This window comes from Neopsephotus bourkii, unplaced genomic scaffold, assembly GCF_033783945.1.
Source record: "Neopsephotus bourkii isolate Nb327-2 ecotype Australia unplaced genomic scaffold, CSIRO-AGI_Nbou_v1 NB_234, whole genome shotgun sequence".
Taxonomy (NCBI): domain Eukaryota; kingdom Metazoa; phylum Chordata; class Aves; order Psittaciformes; family Psittacidae; genus Neopsephotus; species Neopsephotus bourkii.
The window spans coordinates 10,562,817-10,575,303 of NW_026900744.1; the positions used below are offsets into that span (position 1 = coordinate 10,562,817).

Here is a 12,487-nt window from a genome sequence, read left to right on the forward strand (position 1 = left end):
GCACTGAGGCCGAGTGGAAGCAGTGAGTACCAAAGCAACTCTTCTGTGAGGGGTGGAGAGGTGAGCAGGTGTAAGTCCCAAAGAGAAAATGGAAGCAGCTGTCACATGCTTGGAATATCGTGTGTTTTGTTAACCCCTCCATGCACACTGCAATTCCCAAGAGCAAGTAGAAAATACAGGCCGAGCTCATCTGGTTGAAAGCATTTCCTCACAACACAGTTCTGATCTACAAAAAGGATCAGAAGCGAGTCTGAACAGTGAAATTCAGCTCTTGATCAACATCTCCAAAATCCTGGCATTCTGAGATTGCTTATGTTTGGTTATGTTTGTGCTAAGCCCTATTCAGTTTTACCCTGCTGCTGTCAAACACCCCCCCATTTACACATCTATTACAGTGTTGGAGAGGCTATACTAGAAAGGAGATAAAATACCGCAGAGGTTGTGAGGATTTCTGATATGCTAAAATACCCAGAATTTACTGCACTAGATTTTCCCTAAGGCTGAAATATCCCATACTTGGTATCAACGTCTTTTAATGTAAATCATCAACTTTTAATGTAAGCATAACGAGGAAGGAGAAAGAACACTTTACACAACAAAATATAAATTGAAGCTTTTTATGTGTGAGTTGCTAAAAGCTTATCAGATGTAAAATTGCTCAATCCAAGCATGTTTGGTCCTAAGAGACAGGCTAATGCACTTAGAAGGTAATTTAAAAACCCATATTAACTAATTGAAAGTAAATTGCTGTGGCTCACAGCATTTCTCTGCCTGCCAGTCCCTGCGGGCTCAGTCCCCACGGGCAGATGAAGGCCCCCAGAGCTGAGCATAGCTCAGCGCTTCACCAGAAACCATCTTTGAGGAAGGGTACAAAGCTGCACTGGCTTCAAGGGCGGCTGCAGTTGCAGCGAGATGGTTTTGTTTTGCTTGTCTGAACGCAGAGTTGTTTTCAGACTGTTGTAAAAAATTCATACTTCAGCCTTGCAGCAATGAAAGGAAAACAAAAAGGGTTTCCCTATCTGCGGCTTTTCTTTTTTTCTAACAGAGTACCGTAAATACTCTAAATAGTTAGAATAGCACCTCCTAAAATACGGTGGGAAGTGTCCTCAAAAACGTAACTTGACAAGCCTTATTCTGCTGTTTTGTTGTCCATGAGCAGTTTCCAGTGTCTAATAGGAGCCCTGGCCCCACTGCCATGAGCTGGAAGCCTGACATCCGGGCTGGCTCTGCTGCCCCGGGGTGTACTGGTTTCGTTGCACAGCATCAGCTGACAGTTAATGCAACACAACTTCTCCTTTTAGAGCCTACCCAGGGCTCGCCCTGCGCAGCCGAGAAACCAAAATGCCCGCGAGGTTTGCAGGGTGTCCCCGTGCTTTGCTACTGCTTCTCTCCTCCGTGCCCCTGTGGGCAGCTGAGATCTCCTGCAGGAATGAAAATGGGGAGGCAGTTGATTGGTAAGTAAATACCACGCAGGGGAGAAACACTGGGTGAGTAAACAACACTTGAGATTAAACCGCTTGGAGTAGTTGGATCACTGGGAAGTAATGCATAGCAATCAGTGGTTTAATCCTGTTTGCCTGTGAGTGGTAGCTGAACTTTTCATTTGGAAAACCTAGGATAAGTTATTGAAATGTGATTTTGTTTCCCTGAACCAGCCACCATACTGGTTTATGACTAACTGCAGAGTAATCACTGCTTTACACAGTGTTCTTGTCTCATCAGCGAAGGGAGTGTAACCTCTGAACGGGTGCCAAAGCTGCACTCGCTGGCGGCAGCCCCGCACGTGTGTCTCGCCCTTAGCCGTGTTGCTCCTACACGAAGGAAGGACTTGTCCCCTTGCTGCCATCGCTGAGCCACCCCAGGAGGAATGTGAGGTGGGGACAGCAGTGTGGGAAAGCATCGTCTGTGCCCTGTGATGGAAGCAGAGGTCGCTCCCTGCCTCCAGAGCAGCTGGCACGTTGGAACTGGTACCACCCCACTGCCAGCAGCAAGCCTGAGTTTGGGTTTTAAGTGATTAATTGGATTAATATGCTTTGAAGATGAAAGACACAAAGTATAATTACATGATATCCAGCACAGGTTTAGAAAGTGAAATAAGGGCTCTTAAAAAAAAGAGCACAGAAGCCTCCCAAAGATAAATATCAACCAATGTCAAAATAAAAGTACATCTCATGGAACAATGGTTAGTTTGGATATAAATGATAAAAAAGTAGGTGTTATTCTCACGCACCCCTTGCACACACAGCTAACTGCAGGGAAGACAGGAGCTCCTGCTGACACGGCCGGGCTACTCAGGCAGGAGCATAAAGCAGACTGTGCTCTGGATTTGCATAGCATCAAATGTATGAGGGTCTGGTCCAGCCTTCTGACTTGTCACCCTTGCCAAGGCCCTTCTGGACAGTGTGAGTTTTCAGGGATCAAACTGTTTTCTTTAGTGCAGCTATTCAACAGCTTTAATGTATGAGAAATTTCATTTCTCCACAAACTACAATTATTCCTTGCAAAATGCGTGTGTTGCGCTAAAGGTAAAAAAAAAAAAAAAATCCAAGCCCAGACCAAAACACAAAGAAACCAACCCTATTTACCATTCATTCCTTAAACATGTTTTTTGTACCCAAATTCTCTGAGAAATTCTTTGAAAGCTGTGGCTAGGAGTAATTCCCTCTGCCTCTGTCTAAACACCAGCAATGTGGGATTCATTCCAGATGGGAACTGGGGGATCTGCCCAGGCAAAACTGTGTTAACTTCTGACAAATTTAACAAGAAGGATGGGAGATTTCCTTTCCAATGTGCCATGAACAAATGAAAGAGAAACTTGCCTGTCTGCAATGGTCACCCTAGTTTATTGACAAGAAATAGTCACCTTTTGCCTGACTCTGGATTTGGTTGCTATGAAGCTGATAGGAGAAGCAGAACTGAAACTGCTACGAAATGCTTCCTCTTAACCAAAAGACGTCAATGCTCTTTCAAACAAACATGGCACTGCAGGTTTTATATCCAGTTAGCAAGAGCTTTATGTGAGTTCCTACTCTCCAGTGGTTTCATCCTGCAGCATTCCATAATTAGTGTTCATGCACCCTTCTGTCTGCCACTGAACCAGAGGAATCACTTGCCCTATCTGCCCTGATCCTATCTGTGCTCCCCAGCTATGCCTGTAGTTCCTACCCACACACAGTGCTGGTGCTGGCAGAAGTTTCCCCTGTGTTTTCATTCCCCTCAGGATCTCATCCCACCACCTTCACTGCACCTCACGCAGGAGCTACCAGAGCAAATGGCCATAAGATCAGCTCTCTAAGGAGTGCACAGAGTTGTTCCTTTATTCATCTAAACTCACTGTGTTCTGTGGGAAGCTTTCCATGCACATAAAAGCCAAAACTGCTTTCTGAGAAATGCTGAGTCAAGGGTGGAAGCCACAGATGCATGCTTTTGGGGCTTTTGGGGAGAAAGGGGATGGAGAGAAGTAGTAAAGATGTGGTTAGAAATAAAGATGTGATTATTTGGATCAAGTTAGTGTTCAGTCACAAGCAGGCAATGTGACAATGCTAATTGGGTATAAGCAGATTTGCCTTCTTTTGGTCCTCATGAAAATAGCTTTCACTCTGCTCCTACCAGTGCCTAAGCTCTTGAGAAACTTTTGTGCACAAACAGCAGTGAAGACTTCTATACAACTTTAATTGCTAATACACTAATACTGGCTTTCTGGAAAGGTCCAAAACATGTATCCACTGGGAACTGGCAAGTAATTTACTGATAGCTCAACTGCTAGCATTTCCATAAGCATACCTGCTAACATGTGTTTCCCAGATGCAAGGCTGTAAACATCTGAAAGCATACATTTTCCAATACATTTCAAAGCAGTTTGGAAAGGCTTCAGATACTAATTCCTGGATCAGCTTATACTATTGTAGCTATTGCTGTTCCTCTCCTTTCTGAATCTTCATTTCAAATACAGGAATTGTTGTGGATCCTTGTGCATGTAAAGTTGTCCCCAGCCTTACTATCCAAATAATATTATTCTCTTCTCTGTGATCTCTTATCAGCAACAATTTCTCCTGGGATATTTAAGGAACATCACTCAGTCACTGGCAATGAAGGTGGATTACCAGGACCAGGACCAGCAGTGATGTGTTTCTGTCCTGCCTATACATGCATGTTTCCCACCGATCAAATGTTCCTCTAGCAAAATGTTTTCTTGCCACTTCTTACCTGCTTTCAGAGCTGCCTTTCTGGACCAGCTTGAGACTGTAACTACACTGGGCAAGGCTTACTCCTCCTGCTGTACTTGAAAGGTTAAGCACAGTCAGGCTGCATTTTTAATAAACAGTATAGGATTAAAAATAATTCTGCTCAGTTCTTACAATGACGTAAATAACAAATTACTCAAGTATGGCACTCAGAGAAAGGGTCTCAATTATTTATATTGCAATTAATCCCATGGACTTACACACTGGGAAAACCTGTTTACTTCATCAGGGACATTAGTATGAGCTGAGCCATTTGCTGACAATATTGAGTACTCAACATTTTGAGAATATGTATATATTCAAGTAATACTCAATCTTTGAGAAAAGAGTTGTCTTTCTGGCTAATGGTTTGCAAATAGTCTGCAACAGTTCAGGATAGTGAGAGTCTGTTATGAAAAGCAGGATTGGAATAACATGGCTTTATAATTATTTTGTGGGTTTAATATGTATAAACATAACATTAGGCATTTTTGTAATTCTAGTGCACAATTTTATGTTGCTTAGAGTTATATTTATGTAATATTAAAACCAATTTTAAGGGGTGTCCAGGTTGACCATGAGAATGTCAGGCTGAGTCTGGGACCTGACGTTCTTTACCAGAAGCAGGAGTAATGGGGATTTGATGGCTAAATGGGACTCTAAACCAGGGCTACCTCAAATTCTTTCAGGGTACCAACAGCAGTTCTGGCCACAGCAACAGCACTTTGGTGCTGAATCAGCCTCCTTTGCTCGCTAAGAAGCAGAACAAGTTTGTCTGCAGCAGTTGCTGTGCTGTTGAGCTGCTGTTGGTTCCTGCACTGGGTCACCACCTCAAGCTGAGACATTCATTCTGCATGCTGGTGGCACTGGTACGTCTCCAGCATAGGCACCCCCAGAATCACCCTTCTCTTAAATCCTCAGGAGGGGAGGAAGTGTTGGTTTACACATTCAAACAGGATGGCTGTAAAATAACAATTGCTCTTCACTGTTGCAGGTTTGCTCTTTACAAGTTGCCAAAACATGGCAAAGGAGAGATATCCATGCTGGGGCTGGAATACATGTACATGGACGCCCTGGCTCCACAGTGGCAGCTCGGTAAATACCTTGTCAACATGACACAAGGCGCTCTGGGGCAAACACTGAAGCAGCTGTATGAGATGTATGAATCCCAGGCAAGTAACATTTAATTAACATTTTGTTGGGATGCTGGGTTGATATTACATGCAAATGAAATTAAACCAGCCAAAATAAGCACGTAGGGGTATGGCCAGACCTGACAGACTAGATCTACTACAACACGTCAGGGGAAGCATCTTGGCAGCTGGGAGATTATTTGCAGTTTTGGCTGCAATTAGAAATTGTTCTCAGACTTCTAATTTCTGGTCAAAGTGTTGCCCATCAAAAAAATTAGCATCGGTGCATAGTCCCCTTGGCTGCTTCTCTACAATCCACACTGAGCAACATCTGAGCTGTGAGCTGGCTGTGAACTCAGACCAGGGCCAGTGGTGACTGTTACACTTGTCCTAGGCCCTCCCATGTACGTGTTTCATGCTCTGTCACAAGTCTGGGTTTTGATTTTCCCCCTGAACCACTATGATGCTTCAGCAGTGATAGGCTGCTTGTTAGGCCTTTGCTTTCTTTTACACTCACAGTCAGACACCTCATTTATATTTGTGTGAAGCGATTGCAAAATACAACAAGATCTGCCTATAGTTATTTTTTTACCACCTACATAGTACTCTTTGGAGCTGGGTGTGTCTTTGCGTATCTGCTGTGGGTTAGTGGTAGTGTGTCATGAATTTATATGTAGAAGAGACTCCCAGATGTCAGCCAAATACTGGCAAACCAGTCAACTGTCCTGTTCCAGACCTCGCTATACTTGTAATAAACTGTTCACAAAGTACATCAGGAGGGGGAGCGTGTCCCAACTCCTCTGAAGTTCTCCATTCAGGGGGAATGAGGTGTGGCTGTATGCCAGTATTTTGCAAAAAGCAGTAGTTGCTTGTCTTTCATACGAGCACTTGTCAGTCTGTTGTTCCTTGGCAAGCACTTTCACCAAATCTGGTTGCTAAATCAGAGAGGCACAAAAAAAAGGGTGGGAACTTCTTTGTGAGTAAGTGCCAAATAATCCCATTTAAATTGTCTTAGTGAGCCTAACTGACCTCTTGAGGCAGATCTGCTGCAACGACTGAGAGAACTTCCAACTTACATTAACTGGGACCCTCATGCTGAGTCTTCAGGTTTATTTTACTCTAACTTCTGCAGAGACTGTGTCAGCTGAACTGGGAGAAAGATCAGGCTCACAATGTTCACACAGACAAGTCCTGAATTCATTCTTCTGTTCCCAGCAGATGTTCACTTAAAAGCCTTCCTTTTACTCAGTGTCATGTTTCAGAAATGTGTGTTTTCCTGCAGAAGAATGGCATTGCATATGCGATATACAACGATGAGGTCCCTCAATCAGACTCTGATAGGTGGAAAAGAGGACATACCAAAGGTACAGGGAGAGTCCCAAGCTATTATTTTCTCCTTTCTAAAGCTGTGGATAACATCTACTTGTCTGTTTGTCTATCTGCATATCTAAAATTTCTGCCTATAGCAAAACTGGAAAACGATTTGCATGTGTGGTTTGTTACATAGTTATACAGGCTGTGGCTTCTGTTTTGGTTTTGTTAGGCCTGTGCTGCGTTGAAAAATTGAGGGTTTACAGACCCTTTGTTTTCAAGAGCTGAAACTCATATAGCTCCTCTCAGTGAGTACAAACCACACTGTCCTGAGCCTAATGGCAACAGCAGTACAAGGTGTAAAGGGAAAGGCACCCTGAATATAATTCCTTTGTTGTGGTTTAAGCCAAACCCAGGACACCCCTCCACACTTTCTCTCTCTGGGTCAAAAAACTGCTGCCACTAAAGTATGCAGTGTAAGTAAAGCAAGTCTAATAAGCATAAACTTTAGTGGAGGTCCAATTGTTCCCTTGAGGAAGCAGATGGGGTTTGCCCAGCCTGGCTCCGGGATGAACACATTTTGCAGGGCTGTATGTTCAGGTTGCAACAGTGGGGACACCTCAGAAGCTGCGCTTCTTCCCAGAGCACCCTGCTGCAGGGGAGGCATAGCCCATCTCTCTACTATTGCCCTGTGGAAGAGGATTTGGTCTAGAAAGGATGATATAGTGTTGATGGAGTCTCTTTCCCCTTATGCAGTGAATCTATGAAGGGAAGGAAAATGAGCAGTGGTGAAAGGGTCACAGCCACTAAATCAATGGACTTTTTGAAGACAAAATTTTAAGCAGAGAAAGAGAAGGGTTTTTAAAAGATTCCTTTTTCAAAAGGAAAATGGTGATAGTTTGAGTTTGGCTACGTAAGAGAGAATTAATGTAATTTTAATACATTATTAGTGTCTCCTTTAATCCATTAATCCAGAGCCAATTTACTGTAGACATAAACGCACTGAGGTATGGTCTCTGCAGGAGCAAATCCGAAATAGTACACAGCTCTGTTGTCTCAGGGCCTTTTCCTCCTTAACTCATTTGCAATAACTTTGTTTTTTTTGGCAGGATTTCTGCTCTTGGACAAATCACAAGGATTCTGGGTGATTCACAGTGTGCCCCTGTTCCCTCCCATCCCTGAGGATGGTTATGGGTATCCAGCTACTGGGGAGATCTATGGACAGACGGCCATCTGTATAACCTTCAGATATGACCAGTTCACTCAAATAGGTCTGAAAAGCTTCCTCCTGAGAAACCCTTTGTCCCACCACACCTCTCTGAGGCTTTGCCTCAAAAATTGCTTGTTCTTGTCCTTCATGGTCAGATTGGGAAACCAAAGTGGGCCCTTACAAACAGTGCTCTTGGCTTCAGTCATGTTTATCTAATGATTTCCTCTGTGCATGTGGGAAATTCACTCTTTCACTCTGACTCCATCTCCCCATGGAACTATTGGGGTAATAATAGTCACAGATGCTTATTGAGGATAAACTCAGTCCACACACACAAAATACTTGGGAAATATAAAGTAGGATGATAAATCACTTTGAACTGTAATAGCTCGTTCAGCTGCAACTGTCTGCGGTTCTAAGAATGTCATGCAACCACTGCTTGAGCTGGAGGCTTCACATGTCAGGAGTTATGAATATGGAACAAATATCACCCAAGATTTCTCCAGCTACTTTTTGCCACATAAAATACCAATAGTAAAAATAAATAATTAAAACAACAACAACAACAAAAAATATATATAAAAAGCCAACAAACACAAACCCCCAAATTCATACCTGTAAAATTCAGAACAATCTGATAATGGTCTCTGATACTGAAATCCTTAAAAGGGAGTATCAAAAGGCATTACAAAAGGTCATACTGGCATGTTCCTTAATGCTTTTCACACTGTTTCTCACTCTTTTCTCAGTTACAAACCTCAAATGATATTAATGAAACATGTACACTGTGCAAATTGCCAGGCTGGCCACACCTCAGAGCTATCAAAACCAGCTTCCTGTTTGTGGAAGTGCATCTATGCATGTGTTTATGGAAAGAGGACAAGAAAATGAGATGCAAACACTAGTGATTTTCCTGCTCCATCCTCCCAGCTTCTGGCAATCTGTGGTTCAGGGATTTCTTGAGCCAGAAGGACTGGAAAGTTTTTACTGGTCTTCCATGAACTCATCTAATGAGCCCATTTGTTCCCTTGCCCTTTATGACATCCATGACAAGGACGTTCTACAGTTAAACTGAGCGCTGTACAGAAAAGTACATTTCTTCTGTGAATTCAATCCAGATGCTGAAAATCAAGCTCTGTTCTCCCTAAAACCAGACTAGACCATCTGGCAGCTCTTCTGTTTGCATGTGGCTTGGCAACAAACTGACTACAAACTACTCCTGTAAATATGGGCAGGCTTGGATTTGCTCATGCCCTCTGAGCTTTTTGTGATCGCTCAGAGGTTGGAAGATGAGCCTGGGTGGAGGTGGCAGTGGACAGAGATCCACAGTTAACAGTTCTGCTCAGAATAATGAGGTGTAAGTGGAAAAACCTGAGTGTACTCCCCCAGACAGTCTACGTGCTGCAGGGCCAGTCAGAATAGAAAGCAATCGGTGTGACTTTGGTGGCTGAACCAAGATACTTTGATACTTGACCTCTTCCCAGAGACAGGCTGTGAAGATTAAGAAGGATTTAGGTTTCCTTTCCAAGGCAGAACTTTACTCTCTTGATTGCTTCGCTTTAACCCATTTAACTCTACAAGTGTTTATTTATTTGGGTTTTTCTTAGACCAACAGATGCTGAGTTATAATCCAGGAATCTACAGCTGCTCCATCCCTAACATCTTTCAAGCTGATCTCCCAAATCTGCAGAAACTCTGTGCAGGGTCCAGGCTGCCCTCTGCCCCCTTGCGCCACCTCTCCAAGCTCCAGTCAGCTCAGGGGGAAACCTTTCTCCACTTTGCAAAGTCACATTTGTTCATAGACGGTAAGAGAACCTGTTGCTCTACCTATCATGCATTCTTAATTGAGAAATAAGCAATTAATGCGTTCTTTGTCAATTAGTATTGTCTTTGAGGGGAAAAAACCCTTCAGCTTCAGAAATAAATGTAATAAAGGGCAAGGAATTGTGTCCCATCATGATATGCTCTCAGGCCCACAAAGCAAAAAGCTCCCTGGTCCTTCAAATGCCTTAAGGTATTCAACAATGGGTTTTCAGAAAACTTATTTCCTCTTATTCAGTAATAACAACAGAGGGGTTTGATCACCTGCTTCTTGTTACGAAGAAGGCTTGATTATTATTTTTTCCTTCTTTTTGCCGCTGATTGTTTGTAACAGCTTTTCCAGGATGAGGAGAAAAAGTAGAAATGAATTTGTGAAACTAAAGTCAAAATAAGGGGAGGGGGCGAAATCCCCTCTAGCTCACTTTATGCAAACCAGGCCAATTTAGGTGACACTTTTCAGTCCCCTCTTAAACAAAGGAACAGGAAAGACTAATTTCCATGTGTTATTCCACAGATATCTACGTGGCCTGGATGGCTCAGGAGCTGAAGACTGATTTGTTGGCTGAATTCTGGCAGCATTCTGGCCAAAAACTTCCCTCAAATTGCTCTCTTGACTATCATGTCTACAACATAAACCTAATAGGGATGCCATTGAATTTCACCTTTTATTCCATTAATGATCATTCTAAATGGGCTGTTTCAAGGGAATACAAAGATCAGTGGACCTGCATTGGAGACTTAAACCGGACTGCTGAGCAAGCTTGGAGAAGTGGTGGGTTCATCTGTATGCAGAACGAGCACATCTACAAAGCCTTCAGGCATCTGATAATCCACTATGACAGTTGCCCTGGTGCTTCTCCAGTGATATAACAAACCATTCCTCCCAAACAGCACAGCCCCTCATTACATAGAAGGTGTAGGAAATGTCTCCCTTAAAGTATGTCCTTCTCTGAAAAATGGCCCTGTGAGTTGCCAGGTGTGTTGGGCCTTCACCTTGTTAGCTGTAAAAGCAGTCAGTTTGCAGGTAAAGTATGGCTGGTTTTCTCTGGGTGCTGCACCAGCAGCACACTCTGTGCTGTCCCCAGCTCCTCCTGCCATCAGCACTGGGCTGGGACACTGCCATACAAGCATGCACCAAAGCACATCGCTATGAGCAGCCATGCACAGGCGTCCCCAGGGGAACTTGTGGGTGATGATGGATATGGGATGGGAGGTACAACAGGAACCTGTCTCACGCACTAGGTTGTCAGGGATGGGCAGTTAACAAGAGAAGAGTATCCGAGAATGCTTCAGAATCGCCCCATATTCCAGGCACTGCTGAGATCAGGCACAGCACTTCTGCTCAGTTTGAGCTGACTCTTAAAGAGCTGACAGACTTGGATACAGGCAGGGAGATGAGTTTGTGGACAGGAAGGCTTCATTTTTACATGATTAATTTTTAGAGGAGAAATGAGCTTTAAATCATTTGTAACCAATAGCTTGGGAGCATTTATAGTGCTTTTATTCATGTACAGCAATCCTATAAACAAATAAAGATGTCCAAAATATGAGTAAGCAAAATAAATTAAGAGTGAAAATGGTCTGTTTACAGCCTCCCTCTTCCATTTTTATAGTGATTTGTGCTTGGTTACAAAGTTTTATGGCTGCCAAAGGGAAAAAAAGGATAATTAGGAAAAAAATAAAAATAAAAGAACAGAAAATATTAGAAGGAAGATGTTATTTCATCTACATTTTCCCACTACAGCAAAAGTTAATGGCTGTTAGTTTTCAGCCCCTTCAGTCTCAGCCTTAGGAGCTGAAATTTACATGTACTTGCTACGAAGACAAAGCTAATCCTGGTACACTTTTGGGTTCAAATTTCAAAGGTGTATCTGTATTTAGTATAATTCTAAATACATTTATAGGGTTATATCTCACTTGTATTTTTTTCTCCCTGAATTGCTAACAAAAACTCCAGTCTCAAGAGCTGGCCGTCCTACCAGTATTTCCTGTTTACTGTGTTCATAGCTCATATCACTGATTCTCCACAACAGTGTCTTAGAAGGAAGTAGATAACAAGAAATGCCCCACAACCACAAGCTGGCACTGGAGATTTTGTTCCCTTTCCACCCTGAAAACATCAACCAAACCACAAAGTGTACAAAGTAGCAAACAAATCATTTTCAGAAAACATCTGTGCATACTTCTTGAGGAAATAAAAATAATGTATGTGGCCTTAATGTATGTGCTTAACGAGGAGAACAGATTTCATATTTAGTCATCTGAATCAAAGGCAAACGCAGCTCTCATAGCTCAGTGAAAATAACCTAGGGAGCTTGGATATTCTTCACAAACCAGCTCTTTTTCCTGCATATGACCAAGTAACATTTGATAAATAATTTGCTTGGTAATGTTTTTTTCTCTGATGCTTGTCAAGTTGTTTTGTATGTACACTTTTCATTCTTTTCCTAGCTGTGGTCAAGCAACACACCTATTTGTGGCAGTGAAAACTGCCAGTGACAGCGAGCACTGAGCACTGGGTTGGTAAGGCATCACTCAGATAAGCCAAGATGAAATTCCTTTCTTGTGCCCACCTCTTTTCTTGGCAGGCACTAACCCGACCTACCGGTCTGAACTCTTGTATCTTACCCATGGCTTTGCAGACATGTGACCTCGGTGTACGGGAATGGCAAGAAATCCTCGACTGGAGACAGTGCTGCTGAGGTTCACCATGGGGCACCTGAGGGCACCTGCACCTGTGACACAACCTGTATCTCTTATGGTAGATGCTCAGCCTCAGTGTTTGGGTC

The 12,487-nt window shown here is 43.0% G+C and overlaps 1 protein-coding gene across 1 annotated transcript in view; it reads left to right on the forward strand.

Annotated features, from left to right (window-relative positions):
• Window positions 1–11,288, forward strand: part of DNASE2B (deoxyribonuclease 2 beta) — a 33,328-nt gene extending 22,040 nt beyond the window's left edge. Inside the window, exons 2-7 of the mRNA XM_061345208.1 lie at window positions 1,302–1,454; window positions 5,218–5,395; window positions 6,639–6,720; window positions 7,777–7,938; window positions 9,485–9,682; window positions 10,213–11,288. Of these exons, the coding sequence (XP_061201192.1) occupies window positions 1,302–1,454; window positions 5,218–5,395; window positions 6,639–6,720; window positions 7,777–7,938; window positions 9,485–9,682; window positions 10,213–10,568 (1,129 nt within the window). The 3' untranslated portion in view covers window positions 10,569–11,288. The remainder of the gene's footprint in view (window positions 1–1,301; window positions 1,455–5,217; window positions 5,396–6,638; window positions 6,721–7,776; window positions 7,939–9,484; window positions 9,683–10,212) is intronic.
• The last annotated feature ends 1,199 nt before the right edge of the window (window positions 11,289–12,487 follow it).